At 42.5% G+C, this 20821-nt stretch overlaps 1 protein-coding gene across 5 annotated transcripts in view; it reads right to left on the reverse strand.

Annotated features, from left to right (window-relative positions):
- Positions 1-1830: 1830 nt before the first annotated feature.
- The window catches only part of LOC103757277 (6-phosphofructo-2-kinase/fructose-2,6-bisphosphatase 4), a 51609-nt gene continuing 32618 nt past the window's right edge, over positions 1831-20821 (reverse strand). For 3 of the 5 annotated variants that reach the window (XM_029958232.1, XM_029958236.1, XM_029958235.1), the window contains exons 8-15: positions 19540-19747; positions 18830-18976; positions 18136-18240; positions 16306-16435; positions 15879-15941; positions 12683-12747; positions 9513-9568; positions 1831-4686 (exon numbers count right to left, since the gene is read on the reverse strand). In XM_029958232.1, coding sequence (XP_029814092.1) covers positions 4680-4686; positions 9513-9568; positions 12683-12747; positions 15879-15941; positions 16306-16435; positions 18136-18240; positions 18830-18976; positions 19540-19747 — 781 coding nt within the window. In that variant the 3' untranslated portion in view covers positions 1831-4679. Of the gene's footprint in view, positions 4687-9476; positions 9569-12682; positions 12748-15878; positions 15942-16305; positions 16436-18135; positions 18241-18829; positions 18977-19539; positions 19748-20821 lie in introns of all 5 variants that reach the window. The other 2 variants (XM_029958233.1, XM_029958234.1) reach the window with 2 other exon arrangements.

Below are 20821 nucleotides of genomic sequence, written 5' to 3' on the forward strand. Positions count from 1 at the left end.
ATACTTTGTAAGCCCTGGTTGCTTTCCTAAAATATTTATGTTGGTTTTTAAGTGAATTAACCAATGAAGAATCAGGCAAAAGCACAGATTCCTAGTGTAACACCAGCTGCTGTGGGAAATGGCTCAGTGCTGCTTTTGAAGAATAAATGCTACACATTTATTCCAAGGCAGTCCAAGCAGGCAACAGAGACCTAAGCATGCCAGAGCAGCCCCATCCTGCCTGGGAATGTGGGGTTCTGCCATTAAATGCCAATTCCTATTAAGAGAAAGAGGCACCACGATCAGAGCAGCTGATCCCAGCAGGACAGAACTGCCAGGTAATGACTCTGTGGAGCTCTTGAGTTACTTGCCTGCTCTGCCCGAGAGGAATTATCCTGCTTTACTGCCAAACACAAAATCCAGTTTTGTTTACTTGTTTGTAACACAGCAGCTGTGCCTCCCACTTGCTATTAAGGGCACCAAACTAGATCCTGCTTTGTTGCAACATCTACTTCTGAATATTGATTTTTTTTTAACCATTAATGAGTAAGAAAAGCTAATGTTATTGCTGTAAAGCTCCTTATTAAACTCTTCTCTTTGCAATCAGCTCCTAAAATACAAACTGAGGCGAGGTCCCTTGCTTCTCAGGAGCTTTCTGTATCTTGTAACACTATTGCAAATTAATTTTCTCAACACTGAGCAGGTGGGAAAAAAAAGTGTCTGGGTGTCAGTTCACGCAGGAGTTATGCAATGCTCCAGAGCTCTTAGGAGCACTGTGGAGGTTCTGGTAGTTTCAGACTGTTAATCCTGCTGAAAGAGCTGGAGAAAGCTGTAATACTTTGTAGAGGCTCACAGGAATACAGTGCTGCCTTTGTTCTTCTCCTAAAGAACAGCTCTAGTAATGCCAGCAGGACTCGGATGCCATCAGAGATTGCGGCTGGAAGGGGCAGCACACAGCTGGCATTTCCAAACTTACACAAACCCCTGTCCAAGGGGGAACAAGCAGCGAGGTGCCCCTGGGAGAGCAGAAAACTTGGGGTTTTTTTCCTTCACATACCCTACAAAGTAATTTCTCCTCCTGGCTGAAGTGCTGCCCCCCCTCCAGGGCCACCTGCCAGGCAACAAAAGTGAAGAGTTCACTCACCCATCAGGTCTGGGTCATCCTCATACTACAGAAGATGGAGGTATTAAAGGATTTTGTCCAGAAAGCTCTAAAACAAACAAAAAAATCACCTCCCCTCCAAACGGAAACACACAGTGGAGTGAAAAACAATGAAAAGACTCCTCCCACTTAGCAGAGAGGATACACTGGTTACCTACCCAGGAGCATACAGCCATCAAGAAGACATGAAAATCTGAGTATGTAACTCTAAACCACAAAGCAGTAATTAATTTTGTCCTTATCCTTCAGAATGACAAGTACCCCTGCAAATTTAATGCCCTCCACCTAATCTCTGCATGCAAACTTGTACTGACAGGCAGCATTTGGAAGAAAACATAAGAACAGTGTAGCTCTGAGGGCATGGATCAGATCTTAATACCAATGACCAGGTAAAACTAATAAAGTCTTACCTTTCTCTTCACTGCATGCGAATCTTGGCTTGTATTTATTTAATCAGTTCTTCCAATTCCTTCCTCCATTACTGAGTTTGTTACTTAAATTACAATTATTCGCAGAGCAAAGCAATCAGTGGGGTGAATGAATTTAATTCTCAAGCTTATGGATAAGCTCTCTTAACCCAGCTGCAATTCCTACGCCTGTGGAAATTGTGGAAACCTGCTGAGGTGCAGGAACGCTCACCTGGCACTTCAGCCACCAGGAAGGGACATGGAAAGAAACACAGAGGGGTGCACGTTGTAGCATTTGATCTTTATTACTTGGATCAAACGTCAAATGATTACATTTGTCTGAAACATCACGACGAAGGCCAACAATGTAAGACAAGACAGTTTAATCCCATTCAAGAGGCTGCATCTGAGCCAGGCAAGTGCAGTAACAGTCAGAGGCAGTAAAGTAAATGGGTACAAATACAGACAAGGGTTTTCCCCTCCCCTGTCAGTGACTGTTCTGTCAGGAGGGGGGGACATACACTTTTAGAAAGTGACAATAATCTGCATTTCTCAACTGTGCCTTCCCAGAAAGGCAGTGAGAACCAGGAGAACCCATCACTCACTCCAAGTCTACATTCACCTCAACTCTACATTCAAATACAAATACAAATTTACACCTGCTCTTGCCAGCCGGGGTCAGATGCAGTCACTGATATAGTACCTTCCCAACGCAGAACAGACAACTTCATTTTTTTTTTTCCTCTTCAAGTATCAGCACAACAGTTTATTTACACTTGTATACAATTCTTTTTACTGAACACCCATTGTAGTAAAACACTCATCACAGTATATTTGAAAGCAGGCTATAAAAATACCTACTGTACATAGAACATTAAGCCTTGAGGATGTTACAGCACCTCTTGACAGTTCAGAGAGGTAAAACAAAGGGAGAGAGGAGACACTTCAAGCCATGCTCACCAGCAAAGAGAAGCAGCCCCTGGGCTCAGCTCTCACTGGGGGAAAATTTTCCTTCCACCAACATTTCTTCAACCAGGTCTGAGCTCAAGAAGTACCACAATCTGCTGGTAAAATCCTGCTTTTTTAATGCAGCCTCCTGGGATTTGTGCTCTGTAGCTACAGATAAACCCTGACATTCTCAGTGTAAAAACTGTTTAACCACTCCTGTCATGGCTGGACGGTGGAGGAGCAAGGGTTGCCTGGCTTTCCCACGCCAAACTGGGGCGAGGAGGAGGAATTACTCCCACAGTTTTGCCACAAAGGTGGCCTTGTTAACTCCACATCAATAAATTACTCCTCTGAGCAGCGCTGTGCAGGCTGTCTCCTCACCCCATAACTACAGACACAGCTGAATTAATAAGGGTCTGAAATGGCATTACCAAATGCAGGGCTCTCACACACACACACACACACAAAAGCTTTAGACAGCAGCCCTTGAAGCAAGTCTTTCTGGTCACATTCCTCTTCTGAAACAGAACCCAGCGATGCTCTATGGCTTACTTCCAGAGCTGAATATATTGCTGAATTTAGCTTATTAAAAAAAAAATTAATCACAACAGCAGCACATTATTTTATAAACCCTGCACAAACAAAAGACAGTGTAGCCCTTGCCTGCAAAATGATGTTACGAGGGCCTGGTATTCCACACAGGAATTGAGGAAAGAACAAAAACAAAACAACAGAACAACCTCAACAACATACATGGTAAAAGCTCAATTATCTGAAGAGTTTCCTTAGAAAAAAAACACAGTAAAATATCAAAGAATAGGTCTCCTCATTTCAGAGCTAGAGCCAGCAGCAGTGCTGGCAGCTCACTTCAGTTGTCTGGTAACACACATACAAAATACACTTTGATTTAGTACAGTTAAAAGATTGTGGCCTCAACAGACACAGACAATTCCATTTTTAGCACTGGAGTCTCACTAGGCATTAAAAAGCAGCAAAGAACTGGGATGATGGAAGGTGCTTAAAAACAATACAAAAAACCCCAAGGCAGGGGTTATTATTTCAGAATTTACCTGGTGTTTTTCTTGCATGAGCTGTTAGAATATTTAAACTCACCTAACCTCTCTGTACTGTTTCCTGATGTACGTATTAAATGTGGCTATAAAAGAGAAACATATACTTTTATGTTGAAATTCATTCCAAAAACTGCCTAAAGAGAAAAAATATCACAACGCTAACAAGGCAAGCAGCTTCTCCAGACCCTGACAGTCTGAATCCTTCTCCCCTCCCTTCCAAACTCAGAGAAGCTGCTCATCCCCTCCTGTAACTGCAGCAGAAAGGACATCTCTCTCTCTTTCTCTCTCAGTTCATTCCCCAGGCTGCCAGCTGTACTCACACTCACACCTCCCACTTAATACTGTGTCCCCCACTGCCCTCCAAAATACAGCTGGCCTCTGGAAAACATTAAAATCTTGTTAAAACAGCTGAATCTTTCAGGTAGCAAATCTAGCTTTAATGCTCTGATTTTCCAAAGGGAAAATCTCCCTCAGAAATTTCAGAAAAATTTTAAGTTGTGGTTGGCAAACCAAAGCTCAATTTAAAACACAGAACAGCTATCAGAGCTGACAGGCTTCTCCATTTAAAGCAGCTGTGCAACATGAAGCCTCCAATGCTCAAAATGTAAAATTTCACCCATATTAAATACGCCATCAAAAAATCTCCACGTAATTCCAGGCGATCATTCACAGTAAAAATAAGAGGAACTCTTAGAAAAACACTTAAAAAAAGAAAGTAAAGTCTTGTTAAAATCTGACAGTAAAATCAACACGGGCAATTAACCACCTTCCACAGATGAACAGTAAAAACCCACTGAAACTGCACAGATTTACATATGGAAAAAAAAAAAATAAATCTTGAAATCAACTCTACTCTGCTTCCCACAATCTTTTTACTGATACCTTTCGGCACTGGGAGTTATCCACAACTACGGGTTTTCTCCAAAGAAGGGGGAATCACATTCGAAATGTCTCAAAGCGAAGGGGAGGCGCGTTCATCCCGACCCGCTCCGACACCTTCTCCACCTCCCGGCCCTGAGCTGCGCTGGAGGAAGGGCTGCTGCCCCTGGAGCTGGAGCTATAGGTGGGTGGGCACTGTCCTCAAAGCTTCTTCTCTCGACCGATCCACACCTACATTCTGCAAATTTAAAGACAGAAGAAGATTGTAAAGCAAAGGTCTCACAGCCAGGTGCGGTTTTGCTTAACACGAGGCTATTACTTAAAGACAAGTAAGTCTGAGTGCTTATTTCCTCAAAATGTTTTGTAAAACACAAGGAGTGGTCCCAGTCCCTGAGTAGGAGTCAGAACTAGGCTTTGACTTTGTTCCAGTGCCAGGCACTTCACAGAGCCCCTCAGATACCCAAAAGCAGGATCTCTGCTGCAGGTGAAAAGCATTTCTAAGACCTGTATTACACCAGGTCTGGTAGGACAGTCAGTCTCTACACCATATACAGGTCACAATGTTGTAGTTTTTAAAACCTTTTTATCCTTTAATCACAGTTTTAACCACATTTTTCTAATCCATTGTCTCTCCTGGTCTTTATGGACATCGTATAAGGAAAAACAGAACCCTGCAAAGGTCATAAACCACACAAGCACCAATAAAATCTGGAGGGAGGGACGCCCACCTCTCCTTGTTCAGAGCACACTGCAGGAAATGGCTCCTTAACACCAACAGCCATAAAGCTAATTCTGATCCTGTCTGTGAGCAGCCAAGTCACTGGAAGAACTCTGAATAACTCCCTGAAGAGCTGGTAACATGAAGTGTTCCCTAAAGAGCCGGAAATATAAAGTTTAAATGCACTTCAGGGTACACAGGCATGTTGGCAGATGTCACACTGACATCAGGGTATGTTTCAGTGGTTTTATAACCACATTCATTAGAGTTTACTTTCCAAACAAGTCTCTCCAGTCCAACTCCAGGGAAAGGAGCACCCAGCAAGGGGCACTCTCAGCACACCAGACACACAATGCCATCAGTCAAAACACATCAACTTAAAAAGCAATTCAATCCTCTCCCCAACCCCAGTTTCTAGATTTTTAGCCATTTCTTAACAAAACAGGATATAAACAAGCAGCACCAGATTTTCTTTGGAGGTTGAAGTGTGCCAACATCACTTCTGCCCTTAACAGTTCTCCTACATCCATGTCAGCCCTTTCTTTTCTCATCAGTCTTCAAGCTCTCAGGTAAATTCCCTTGGTTTCCACCATAAACACCACACCAAGGTTTCTGAGAACACACACACACACAAATGCTGCTGGGCAGTGTCCTGGAAACCCCTGCACCCACCAGCACATGGCCCAACCCACTCTGACTTCTCTCTTTGAAGGAAAGCAAAGCAACAACCCTATTTCAGAAAAGCTTCTAGAGGAAGCATCTCTTCTACACCAAGGGACACACAGAAAGCATCAACATCTGTCTAAGAACACAAGGAGCTGGCAGAACAAGTCATATTCTGCATGACTACACAGGAGGGGAGAAAACAACCAGCCAACAGAATATGTTGGCATTTGGTGTGTTTGTTTGTGTTTTTCTTAGCAACTTATGCAAAACACCCAGAAATTCCTTGGGACTGTGGAGATGTCTCCCACAGGCACTCCAAGAATATTGGCTGAAATCTTTTAAGCTGATCATCTGATGTTGATTCAAAGAAAATTAAATGGAGCATGAAATGGAGCATCAGTATGCAGGAATCCAGAGGTACTGGAAATTAATCCCCAAGCAGCAAGGACTAGACAGCTCTAACATGAAACTAAAAGGAAACAAGGTGATTAAGGCACAGCAGAAGATACCTCTCTGACTGAAATAAGCTGTATCAGATGGAAGCAGCATCTTAGCAAGTGAGACAGACCCAGAGGGAATATCAATATACAGGCGAGAAAGTTGAAAGCAAAAAGTGGTTGGATTTGAATAAATACAAACAGGCTGTGGAAGCAAAGCACTGAACTGTCACAGTGAAGGAAGAAAACTGGGATAAACCCTAATAAACACCCCCAAGGGCTTCTTAGACAAACACAATGGATGAGAGCAAGACCAGATGAATAGGGGCTTAGAAAGGGACCAGTATCCTCATTAACAATAAATGGATTCCTACTCATAGGAATCCCATTAGATGAGATGATGGCAGCTGGGATTGTATCTGCTTCCAGAACAGCCAAGGGCATTGAGAGGTAAAAGTTGTGCAATGAGGACAGTGCTGCTGCTTAGAAAGGTGACTGAGGTTAATGCCTTCCTTTTGGGATCAAAATGTGTCCTGGCAACTGCTCAGCACTGCCTTCCCAAAGCACACCTGGACAAACCACCATCCTGGGAATAATACTGCCACAAACCAGCAGCAACACGGTCTGAAAAGCCTGGGAAACACAGTAGTGGGAATAAAAAACCACACTCACCTCTTCTAAATACTATTTCTACCAAGGCATATGGACTCTCACTCAGTCAGCCCAGGCAGGGGTTCACTGCTTCCAGAGCCCACTGTCTGAGGCAGGAGCAGTGTCACTCTGCCTTACACAAGGGTCCATCTCACCCAGTCCTCCCTGGAAAGACTCAAAACACACAGATTAACTCAAATACGCTCCTATACCACCACTGGTCTTCTCCTCATTATACTCTTCCCTTTGTACACTTTTTTCCTACAGAACAGAGCCTCCTCCAGCAAAGTGCTGTGAGTCTCTGAACAGGACAGCCCCTGCCATCTCAGTTTTACTTTGATTTAGCTACACATGTTCTGTGATCTTCACAGCAGAACAGGAAGATCTTACAGAAAAGCTCCTCTAGGGAAAAGGAAAAAGCCTCTAAGGACAAGAACCAGCACAGGCATAAACAGAGAAATAAACAGCAGGATACAAACATTCCAGCCCCCTATCAGCCAGCCTTCCCTCGGCAAAGCCATGCCACAAACTTGCTGCCACTTCCCATCCAGCATCAGGCCTTTCTGTTACTGAGGAAGTAAGGCAGAGAGGACTGTTGAGCAATCATGCTGTAAGAGGAGACCCCTCAGAGCATTCTGCTTGTTGCACACATCAGCACAACGAGTGCTGTGCTCAGCAGAGAACAACACGCAGCCACAGCCCCAGGAAATCAGGCTGGCAGCAGCTGGCAGGGGTGGAGGGTCCTGGGTGCTTCTGCTGCTTCGCCTCCCTCTACAACCTCTGCCAGAACAGCCAAGCTCAGCTTTCCTCTCCAGCCAAGTTCCTGCCCTGTCCATCCTCCCCCTCCATTTTCTCTGACAGCCCGAGCCTCCCTTTCTCTAGCAGCAAAACTCAGTTTTTCCACAGCAGATGCCTGCACACATTTTGGCTCCATCAAAAATGCAACATATTTAGTTTAAATTGAATGGTATTTCCTTACTTGTGGCCTGCAGAGGTGACAGCACTCCAAGCTGTCTCCATGCAGCTAATAAGTACCCGACTCTGGCCGGATCCCTGCTACCCCTTGGGAATGCTATCTCAACTGTCAGGTAAGAGCAACCAGACTCACTAATTGGGGTGTGCAAGAGGGTATGGCAGCTCAAGTCTCCTTCCCCAGAGCATCTCATGCCCAGAGGTTGGAACAATTAAACAAGGAAAAGTGACCAAACACTCCTATGTCACAGTCACAAACAGCAACAGGAAAATGATCCAGTCCCATCCTGGGACACTGACTTAACTAAACACCAACCAGTGCAGCAGGAGGCTTTTTGGCCAGGAGGTTATTTGGTTATGGCAGACATTCCCAATTGCTCTAAACTTCTGAAAACTTCACTACAATTTTAGAAGTGCAGATATGCCACACATTTTTTTCCGAAATCCAGGTTTTGGAAAAACGTACCACCTGAGAAACCCAACATATAAAAGCTTTCCACAACCTACACTCTTGCTTACATTCAAGACTAAAAGATGCCCTTAGAAAACAGTTCCAGGATGTGGTGACTTTTCTGCCATTCCCAGCCTCAATGGTGTCTACTCAATGGCACAGGTGATTCCACGGCCTCAGGTTGCCCATTGTGCCCAGAAAGGCACGCAGGCACCACATCCCCAACAACCTGCAGCCTGTGAGAGGCTTTGCTGTCACTCAGTTTTGGATTCATCTCCTGCTGGTTGAGATACCCTGTTTGCTGGAGTCACAACCCAGCTGCAAAATCCTCTGACTAGGTCTGCTTCCCTGGTCTGAAACAGTCAGCTTAAATGCTACTTATTGGAGCCCAGATAAAATCTGGGTACAAAACAACTGGAGCAGAACTGTAAATGCTTTATCAGCCATGTCTGTACAAGAAGCAGGAAAAGAGGGAATTTAAAATCACTTCTGCTGAAGGGCAAACCCTAAAGCCTAGTTAATGCAGAACATCTGTTAACAAAAGTCATATATTAAAAACATTTATACACATTCCTGTTCTTTGAATAATTGTTCTGGAACTAAGTGAAGACTTGCTACCCTTTTCCAACAGTACATCATTAATCAGCCCATGTAGACCACTAGTGCTATGGACCAGCAGGATTAGGAGTTTACAGCAACTATGAGTTGTTATTTTACACCACATAGCAGTCCAATCACTCCTAAGGGCACTGAAACAGATAGTACTAGTGTCTAGAAAAGCAACTTCAGACTTTCTTATCTCTCACAGGATGATGTGCTTCAGGGCTTTCACTGCAACTAACACTAAATGATTGCTGGCTGCTACAATAAAACTTAATGCTGCAGGATATTTAAATTACAGCAATTTACAGAAGCAGCACTCCAACATGAGCCGATCAATGTTTGATAACTCATCCACAATAAATCAGCCAGTGCAATAGTTTTATTGTGATTTGATAATCTTTTCAAATCATATGCTGTACAAACATTTGGTTTGGATTATGAGTTGGGTTGGGGTGGGGTTTTTTTATTTCAGAGTGATTGAAATTATTAGTTTTTCAATTTATTTTGAAGCAGTAGGATGAAAACAGCACCCCAAGTTCGATAGTTGAGCAGAACACAGGACTCACTGATGACCAGGGACTGTTACAAGAGCATCCTCGGGAGGTCTGGAAATGTCTACATTCTGTATAATAATAAAAATACAGAGAATATTTATCATGCAGCAGTAAGAGCAACAAAAACACCAATCAGATTCCTTCACAAGTACACAGCTGCATTCATTCAGAAGCAGAGATTTTTTTTTTAACCCCCCCCACCCCAAGAGTGCAGCAGACTGACAGCCCATCACTGTCCCAGAGTGAGACAGCAGGAAAATGGATTTACAGAATTCACTGCCCCCACACTGACAGCACTACCAAAAGCTCAATACATTCACATTTAGGAAGAAGTCTTTTATAGGCCCAAGCAGGAATCTACTTAATCATGTGCTTCAGCACATACACATCTATCCATTAAGCAACTTGCAGTGTTTTACTGAACTATGCCACACACTTCTGTCCCAAGAGAACACTTGCAACATTTGTTTGTGTTATAGGCATATAACAACCCTGACAAAATTAAAAAATATGTTCTCAGACATGCTAATCTTTCAAGGCTGGTTACACTAACTAGGTGTCATCTCATTTTGCAAAGGCTGTAGAAAAAACATGACATTCAATTATTCAAAACCAAACAAAACCAAGAGCCCAGCACAGCCAAATGCTCCTGCTGGGAAGTCCAGCTGAGTGCAGCCCCATGGAACCAGCTCAGGAATCACACCTGCCTCGTACACCTCGTGCAAGTCCCAAAGACCCTGCCAATCAGTATTCTCCCCTCTACCAAGAGAGCACACTATGATAAACTGTTCTGAAGTTACCTGCAGGACCCATTCTAGGCCAAATCATTGCAACTTCTTCAAACTTCACGCTGACTGAGTCTTACTTGTTTCACACCTTTCACTACCATCGCCCTCTCCCCTCCCCAAACTCCAAAAGGAAACCTGGGTTTCGTGCTACGAGCACTCTCCCTGTCAGTCATTCACCAACTAAGCCAGAGATGCAAAGCAGACACTTCACCCCAGTGCTTGTTTTCTGGCCCAAAGGGGGGACCCAAAGCAACTCCCCTGAATTATTTTCAGTAAAAGACCATAGACTCCTTCACTGGAAAAGGTCAGAACTTCAGCCACTATACTGCTGACAAACACAAGGCTTCAATTCGCTCCAGACAAAGCCACCATGGTACAATGAAGTTCACACATACCAGAAGCAAAGACTCCAGAGCCTTGCCTGCATTTTTGCCACGTGAAAATAGATGCTTTCAGCTGAGCCCAAAAGGAGGGCACTGTTCTGGACTACAAGTGACTGGTGGGGGCACAGAACAGCCCACTGGGCAATTCTCAGTCCAATAGTTTCATTGTTTAACAATGTTGTTATGTGATGCTGCATTTAATTAAATGCTCTGACTTCAACAGACCACTTGAAAACTTAATTTTACAGAAGTAATTAACATTTTTGTAGGTGATGAAAATAAAAGCTTTTGAAATGTTCATAGTTCCCTGAGCATCATTTAAATGCAGACAGGACCAACTTAGTCCTTCAATCAGACCTCCTAAATGAACAGTGTGTCACCACCCATAGTCAACAGGCTGGGTTTCCTTCAGGACAGAGGGAGAAGAGAATCTGAGGGGTTTTTATAAAAATGCCTCTGCTCCTTTTTTAAATTCTTTTAAAATTCATTAACTCAATTTACTTCTGTTCCAATTAGTCTTGTGTCTTTGTGTCCACTGCAATGTACCTGTCTGCATGATCCTCTCTACATGCACCTGGAATAGAGGCACCCCACACCAGCATGGTCACATCACTTCCTAGACATGTTGAGAGTAACTTGGTGATTCAGGCAGAGCTTTGCCCCTTGAAATAAACCTCCTCAGTTAGAGGAATGGTATTTTGAACAACATTTAGCAAGCTGTAAATTCAGCACCAATATTTTAATCAGCCAAACTAAAGATTCTGTTCCTCTACATTATTTAACATGGATAACCTACTGCTCCAAGACATCCTGATTTATTTTCACTATGCTTCTCCAACTTCAGGCACTGTGAAAACAGATTTCCTAAACCTGACAAACCAAACTAAGATACAAAAGTGGTAAAAAGGGGAGTAGAGAGAAATATACAGAGCCAGTGTCTAACAGAAACTGTCTTGGCTACAGATGACCCAAAGTCAGTATTTTCACAACTCAAAATTCCCATGCCATTACAACAAAACTTCTTCACAGAGCCCTCCAGCATGAATTCTGCACAAAACTGCACCCTCAGGTAAGAAAGGCACTTTGTATCACGTGCCCTATTGAATACACACATAAAACCTCATTCTCATTATATTCCTTTCCACCATAAACCACTGTTCTAAAAACCACCAAAAATGGTCCTCTTTTCTCATGTTATCAAACTGACTTTCAGTTCACCAGTAGGCACCACCTGTAACCTCAGCACAGAATCAGTGCCACACCTGGGGGCATTAGCATGAAGATCTGCAAGGGAACCAGAGGTTTTTAATCATGGCACGTTTCACATAACTTTCAGAACACAGCAATGGAAGAGCTTTGCACAAGCAGCAGAACCAACCTAAGCTCAGGTCAACACTGAGGAGCAGAGAAACACGTGCCTGACACAGGGAGAGCACGAAGCTGCCACGGTCTGACATCTGATCTCCACTTACATCTCACAAATACGCTCAATTCCCTTGCCCTGGGTGTCCTGCTGTATCCTGAGATCTAGTCTTCCTCTCCAGCTCTGGCTTAAAACACAGGTGACATCATCAATTCCTCTTTTTCACACAGCAAGGACTGCAGGGGTGAAAAAGCTGATGATCTCTCTCTCTTCTCTCTCTCTCTCTCCAAAACAAGCGTGGCATTCACAACATAATTTTTTGACTACACCCTACTTCTGCTCAATGACAAAGCCTGGCAGAACTTTATGCAGCTTTCAGGTGGATACCACATCTTCACCTTCACATTCATTTTTTGAAGATGAATTATTCCAGCTCTAACTCATATAATAAAGATAAATCTGCTCAATAAAAAGGATTTACCCCCTGCCAACAGTAAACCAGTAGTAAAGCTTGATATATAAAAGCTTGATATATATATAAAATATGCTCTCAGTTGAGTTATCAAATCACTTCTAACCACAAGGACAACAAAAATCAGCTCAGACAGTACATTACATCATGTTCTCCAGTTTGAGAGATATTCTTACCTCAGGTTTATCTCTGTGTGTGTTCACAGCTTCCACATTCAGAAATATAGATTCTACTTTACATCCTGTTGACAAAAAACACATTTTTAAATAAATCTGCTTTAAAAGTGAAGTTATAGTAAAGATGCAATCTAATTTTGAGTTGGTGAAGGTTAAATCACTTTCCCCCCTTCTGATTTATACCAGGATTTCCTGAATTCTGAAGAGCTAAAGCTACTGAAATGAATCTATTCCACCTGGAGGAACACTATTCTCAATCTGATAATCCATCTCCTCACCTTAGCTTTATCATTATTTTCTTTGAAACAAATTTTTATTTGTTTAAACATACAGAATGTTCAAGTGAGAAAGTTCTTACTTGTACCTTTTTTGTTTTTAAACATCTTAGATTTCTTAGAATTTCATTGTAATACAGAAGGTAAATGCTGTTCTCATTTTTAAACATGAAAACAATTACAAAAAGGTACAGTGTGTTGTTAGCAACCCCCATTCCCCTACACATGCAAAACAGTTTTAACTTCCAGCTAAATGGAACTTTAAAGTTGACTCCTGAAAAGGAACTTTTGCTTTACATTCAAAAATTCAAAACTCCAGTGAAGCAAGAAAAATTAAACAGTCAGAAGAAACAACAATTTCCCAGATGGTATAAATTTAGGTTATTACATAATTACTCAATACACTATGGGATCAGCATTTTAAGAAATATCTGATTGCCAAACACTTTTATCTCACATGAGCATGACCTTTATAAGCTACTCCTACTCTACACAACATTCATTAATAGCCAGTTCCTCTGACCAACCACAGAGACCATCTTCTATCTCAAACAGGTGGTCAGATTTTTCTCCTCACTTATTTCCTGAAGTCATAACACACTCCACAGAATTAGCACATGACAGAAAAAAAACTAATTTCTTAGAAAGACAATGCACTTAAAAAAAATAAATTAGTAAGGCAAGTATTTACCTTCCTTTAGGGAAACCTATTCTGAGAAAGCCCCTTTGTCACAAACACTATGAGCAAACACTGCAGGAGGGCCAGCACTCAGAAACAGTCAACCATAAAACAGGTTTTAAGGAGGAAAAGCACACACCTCCCACTGGAACAGGACCTTTAGTCATCCTTCCATTCACAGATCCACTGTGACCCTTGAGACCAAGCCAAAACAAGCTCTGGCCCCTGCTGCTGGCCATTACTAAGGCCTGGTTACACAGCAGACACTTCCAGAGACCTCTCAGTCCTTACTGAGCTTAAGATCTGAAAAAAGCATCATATGGAAAGCTTTAAATATAAACTAAAGGGACATGAGTTACTCCACAACGTGCATACTCCCAGCTCATTTTTAATTACTGATGACCAAGTTCATCCCTACAGCAAGCTGCAGTTTCTCTTTCCTCTGTGCTCCCACACAGACCATCACTACACTGGATTGCTGGGCAAAGGTCTCATTTATCCTAATCCAACTGTCAGGCTCTAACAGATGTTCCCCTATTGCAGATCAGACACTCGAGGTGGGAATGATGCTGCTTCCAGTGCCAGGATGAGCAAACCCCCAGGGGGAGGCATTTTCCCAAAACAGGATTAGCTGGAAGGTATCAAACACACCAGGTCTGATCCTGCATCCTGCCTTGCTGGAGCCAAGCGATGCATCAGCTTGAAATAATGCCACAGATCAGTACTGTAGAAACGATTTACTCCTGTGTCCTCACATGGATGAATTCCAAAAAGAAGGTTGACTGAAATGTGCTAATCAGACATACATACCAAATGCTTTAAAAAAGGACAATGGCATTTCTTTCACTGAAGTCAAAAGGCTAAGGACAGTTATTTCCCACCGTTTTGTTTCCTTCCTCATTTTGTGTGAGCACACACTGCAAACATCCAGGCCCTCTTAAAATGTATGAATGGTCACCCAACTACCCACAAAAAAACCCCAACCAATCAGACAAGCAAACAAACACACAACAAAAATTCACCAGAAAACCCCCACAAAACCAAAGACAACCCCAAACAAAAACCTCTCAGTGGAAACAGGCAGAGATTAGTGAGTAAAGAGAACCCAACTAAAAAAAAAACAAAACAAATAAATAAAAAAGATGTTTTAACTGTTCTAAATCTCTATTTTCAAAACTCCAGCTTGTCATGCAAGGCTGGGAACACCAGATGTCACCACAGCACAGGCAGTTGTTACTGTAGGACAATGCAGCAATTAAATGAGAAAAATCTCTTCAGGCAGATTTCCCAGTGTGGCAGCTACTTTGTTTTGTAATGTACTTTGTTTCAACCTTTTTTTGAAACTTAACAATTAAACAAAATACAGGTCTAGACCACTACTTTTCAAAGCTGATAATCAAAGACAGCTTTGCACTTCTGATTAATGACTGGACTGGCATTTTGGGGCATCGATTTCCTGGTGAGATGTGCCGATAGTTCTCTGTCTGCAGATGATCTTCTGAAGTGTGATGAAATATCAGAAGATATAACTCAGCCATCACTTAAACTAACAGCAGGTACACATCAAGCTGAAGTTGAAAGACACACAAAATCTCATCAGCAATCAGCCTAAAACCCAAACCAGAGCATGTTACAACCCACACCCCACAGTGCCCAAGTTGGCAGAAGAGCCCAGTGAAAGGCCCTGGTAACAGCTGCTGACAAACAATGCCAACATCAACAAACAAGGTGATGCATGTGGTACTGTGAAGGTCCATGAAAAAAAAATACTTCAGGAAAAGAGAACAAAGCTATTAAAGGCTAAGGGAACACCTTCTGTAAGATGATAAACCTATACAAATGTAAATTGGCCTGTCTTCTAAAAAGCAATACCCTCCAATACATCAGTGAAAAATGAGATCTTGCTGTACCAGATGTGTAAATGCACAGGTTTGGCAGAAGAAGTAGTGAAATGCACATGAACTGAGCACAGAACTCTCTTCTAGCACTCACAGCCTCTATGGGTTCCAGGCCTTCACCAACACATACGTATTTTCTGGCATAAGGCAAAGCAAATGTAATCCAAAGGATTCATCAACTCTAACCAAAGCTGTGCAGGCATACAGGAAATGTCAGACCCAACAGTTCAATTCCATTTTAAAGTAGAATAAACTTAGGTTTGATTTAAATGCTTCACAACCTTTCCTGACGACAAAGACAGCACAGTTAGACTTATATATTACATACACTTAATTCCACTTACCATAAGCCACTGGGGTCAGCTTTAAGACAGTATGCAGTGGGCACTTCAGGTAAGGGAGTTGTTCTGAGAAATCAAACCACAAATTACATATGAAACACAGGTTACAAGTAACTTCTCTATTACGTTCCAGGTCAACCACTTAAATGAGTTTTTATCTGACATTGTATCTGCTTTCTTCCCTAGCATGCAAACAGAGATGCTAATCAAACAGAGCAAAAAAGCATCACTGTTTCAGGTGAGGAGCAGCTCAATAACATGAACTACCGAGATTCACGTGTGGGTCAAATATAAAAAAATTACATTTGGGTACTGGCCTAACACAGCCACCCCCTGATGATAAAGGAACCTGATAGAATTTACTGTTAGGAAGCCTTATCAGTTAATTTTCAAAAAACAGACCATCTGTAATATATCAAGGAAGACTTACCTGCGGGCTTGTCAAGAAAATATGCGAGCAAACAGCGCATGACAGCTTGGTGACATATGACAAGCACATTTTCCTGCCTTTCAAGTTCCATAATTACCGGCTCCAGTCTCTGAACAAGATCTTCATAGGACTGGGTGGGGAGCAGAAATACACAGCACATTAAAAGGGGAAAACTCTTTGAACAGTGTATGGATATACAGGGGATCTTACTTTCATATTAGTCATCTTCTATATATTAGTGCACAGACAAACACTGCAATAATAATTTTCCTTAAATTGAGCACACAGTTCGGGTCTTCCAGACTATCAAAGTGCAGACACATAAAATAAATCTCCCTCGTGGAAAAGCTTTATTAAATTAGCCACTTTGATCAAGAATTTCCACAAAATGCCTAGAATTTAATTCACATCATCTGCAAATATACACGTTAAGTCTTGCACGTCGCTTTCCATACCTCATCTTCAAAAGCATCCCTCTTCCAAGCAAAAATCTGGGAAGCCCAGCCTACAGTAAACACTCAAAGACTTTACAAAGCCCGACTTGTTCAGGCTGCCCTTTAAAAACAAACCAAGGGCTTGTTGAAGTGGCCTGGTGACAGCAGCCACCATCCCACCAGAAGTCACAGAGCGAGGAGAACGGATGCTCTTGCATGTGCACGGGGAATCTGCTGCAGGAACATTGATGCTGGTAAACAGCAGGGTTTCTGCTTGTGCATGGTTAAGTCAATTTTCATGTCCACAGTAAAGACAACACTTCCAAAAACACGTCATGCAATGTAAATGCAGAGAACTCGTCACATCACCCAGAAAAACAGGGACTGACCACAGCAAAAGCCTTTGCCCTGGTCCCAAGGCAGGATGGAAAGCCCCTGCTGACTGAGCCCCGGGCAAGAGGAAGCCCCTGGTCTCCAGCGAGCTGTGCAAACCCCCTCGGACTGTTACCAGGGACACAAAACTGCCTTTGACAAACACACAAATCTACCTTTGACTAACGGCTGAGCTCAGCTAATCACCCCAAGGCACTGAGGGAGTTTGAAATGTTTGTCACCGTCCCCGGAGGACGGCACCGGTTTGAAAAACAAACAGTCCTTGTTCAAATGGATTAGGAGAACTCAGCAGCTTAATGACTGCCTCATTAGTAAGACCGGGGTCACACTCCCAGGAACGCTGCTCTTATCACAGTGATTGCTCCTGACTGCTGAGGAAGAAGATGACAGAGCCCTGGTTCCCCATGACACAAACAGCGAGCAGCTGGTCCAATTACTCCTCCACCCTGCTGCCCAGAATCCTGAGCCTTCAGCACCCACAGACAGACCCTGTGACCATCTGGTAATTGCTGCACTGTAATGGGGTTGCTTCAGAAAAGCTGTCAGCAAGTGATTTTCCCAGAGGCAAGGAGTGTAATAAAGTGAAAGACCAACGTGGCTTCTTGAGATTCCCCCAGCATTTCATCCAGAGCCGCCTGCAAAGCAGCCATCACCCAGAGCAAGGGTGAATAGAAACTGCCCAACTTGGCAGGATTTTTGCATATGCAACAGCTGAAGCCTTGCAATTCTTCCTGCTTTATCACTGCAGGACCAGCACAGGAACCATGCCCACAAGATCAAAGTTCTCCACTGTTTTTCTAAATTTACTGTTCTATTTTTCAAGCCCTGAATCAATTTAAATGGTCTGGGCTCAATCGTTGCAAGCTCCGATGTACTTTCCTGTGGAGAAATTACAACAAATAACCTTTCCATTAATTTTAAGATTTATTTTTCCTAAGGCCAGCATGCATGTATTCAAGAAGACAAGGCAGCCCTTCACCTTAAAAAATTAAAAATAGCATACCTCCCCTTTAGGGTATCTGTATCTGTATTTGTCTTGGTCTCTCAGTGCAAATTCAAGTGGGTAATTTTCCTGTATTTCTTCATATGTCATTTCTTCACACACTCCCTGTAGGTTATGAAAATAATTAAAACCCATGTATTTCCAGCAGTGCCAAAAGCAGATATCACTGTTAAATAAAACCATATATAAATAACCTTTAACAATTTCATTTTGTTACTCTGACACTTAAAATTGTCCCACGTGGTAAACAGGACACTCAGCTGGACTCAGATGTGGTTAGAAGGAATCATTTAATCCCTATATAGGTGAAGTTACATACATAGGCAAGCAAGGTCACATTTCATCTATTAAGCCTGCTTATATATCTTAGAGGTGCAGTTGGAAAATGCCAACTAGCAAGCCACACCTACCCTAAACTTCTTTCCAACCCCCACTTACCCAAAATTTCATAACATTTTGGTTTCTGCAGGGAAATGTTTTACTGGGAAAGACACAGCAAGAAAATATTAACTATGGCAAAGTTTAATAAAATGCTTAGCCTTGTTAACAGGAATTAATGACAATTTTTCCAGCCTCTAGAAGCAGCTTCAATGACTTTCCATCCCATAAAAGGCATATTATTAAAATACTAAGTACTTCCTTCATCTCTAGCAATCAAAGCAACTTATTAGGCGCTTTAAAGAGAAGAACTTACTGCATCTATCTCGTTCAAGACCTTCCACTGCTCATAAGGCACTCCCAAGGCTTCAGCAGTCTGAATCGTCCTTTTCATCTGGCTCGTCCAAACTTTCAGATCTTTGATATTTTGCTCATTAATAAACTGTGCCAAGCTTTTGGCAAACTGAAAGAAAAACCATGAGACAATGGATGAGGGCTCAGAGCCAACACACTGTGTTCCCTTTGGAATACATGGGCTCTAGCCTCTGTAAACTCATTATAACTTTTCCAAAATACTGTCAAAGTTTTCGCTTAGAAATACAACACACTCCATTATCCAAGTGCAAGAGGAGAGGAAAGAAAAGTAGTACAAGGAAAATACAAGTTTTCTGCGGTTCCTAACTTCATTTCCAGGAATTTTCCTTTCAGCTTTAACTTGTGTATTTTCCCGATTATCCAACTAGTCAGGATTTTACAAAGATACAGTTAAAAAATAAAGCCCTCTCGCCAACTGCTTTGTGCTGCAGGATAAAGAGGAATTTCAGCCAACAGAAAGACAAACAGATAAAAGAGCACATACCACATCACAACACACAAAGTGTCCACCCTGTTTCCACCACCCAAACACGCAGCTAAAAAAAGCCCTTCTCAAACATGTTGAGAGGAAAGGCTGTAGAGGAAGAAAGCTGTAATTACACAGCACAGACCCACACAAAACCCCGCCACGCTTGTCCAGCAGGTACGTACTTCTTTCCCCCTGACAGACAGCCCAGGATCTCCTCCTATTCTCCCTTTCAGATTGAGTTCACTTTCTCCATGTCGACAGAGGTAGATTGACCGAGGAGTCACATGGATATTCATGAGGTAGTAGACAATCCGGCTCTGGATGTGATCCATCACTCTGTTCACAAGATAACTCCTTCCGACATCCATAATTTTAATGTAAGAAAGATCCCTTTCATGAGCAAATAAAAGGGGGGAAAAAAAAAAAGTAGTAAGATTCCACATAGTTTCTATTAGCACGTACAATGATCTTTCCACCCTCTCTTCTCATTATAAAACAAAGGGGCAACAAGCCAAAGAAATGAAAAAAATCCTCAAACACCCGTGGAATATGCATTAGTCCTAAGAAACAATGCAGTACTCCAAAGGTACAGGATGAACTCTATTCCTTTCACATAGCTTTCTTTTCTGTTCCCTTTACTTGCACTTTGTCCAAATCTAGATCCTACTCTTGGCGAAACACAGCCCTCCCACTGAAAGAAAGACTCAGTGGAGTCACTGAAGTCACCACAGTTGAATAAGACATCCAGCTATTTTACAATACCTGATATTTTTTTCCAGGTTACAAACACTTTCCCTCAGTGTCTGATTGCACCCAGGGCCAAAAGGCACAGTCACTATTTCCCCATCTCAGTTAATCCCTCCAGAAAAACCAGAGCATCAGAAGGACCAGGGACGAGTCTGAAGCAAGATGTTTTCTCAACTGCTCTGTCAACAACTACTTATTAATGGTACTGTAATTTACCCCACCACTACCTTCTCTCAGCATCAGACAGCTAATAATTTCAACTTTCACTGCTTATTCTTTCTCATCTGAGCTATAATTTTAGAGTAGCCTCTAGTTTACACAAGGAAAAGAGTCTAATGAGCTGAAAAACACCGCTGTTGGTTTCTAGCGATGCATTTGAGACCTCATACCACAATGAAACACGAAAACTTATACTAAAATCAACTGGAGGTGATGAGCAACGAGCATCACCTCATCCCTGCTAGTGTTCTTTGGAGTTAATCATTACTATTCCAGCCAGGCACAACCATTAGGTCCATCACAGAAATTACACGCATGAACTGAGCCGATTGAACCAGCTTCACGCTGCTGACACCCAATTACATTAAAATGCAGCTCAGCCTTCTCTGCAGCTCTGGTCCTGGAACAACCCAGGATCACCAGGTATGACTGCAGCCCCAAATCCCACCCTGAAATTCTGGAGTGTAGCAAGAGAAACGGGGCTCCTCCTCACATGGT

This window comes from Manacus vitellinus, unplaced genomic scaffold (assembly GCF_001715985.3).
Source record: "Manacus vitellinus isolate BGI_N305 unplaced genomic scaffold, ASM171598v3 scaffold_14_pilon, whole genome shotgun sequence".
In the NCBI taxonomy this organism is placed as follows: domain Eukaryota; kingdom Metazoa; phylum Chordata; class Aves; order Passeriformes; family Pipridae; genus Manacus; species Manacus vitellinus.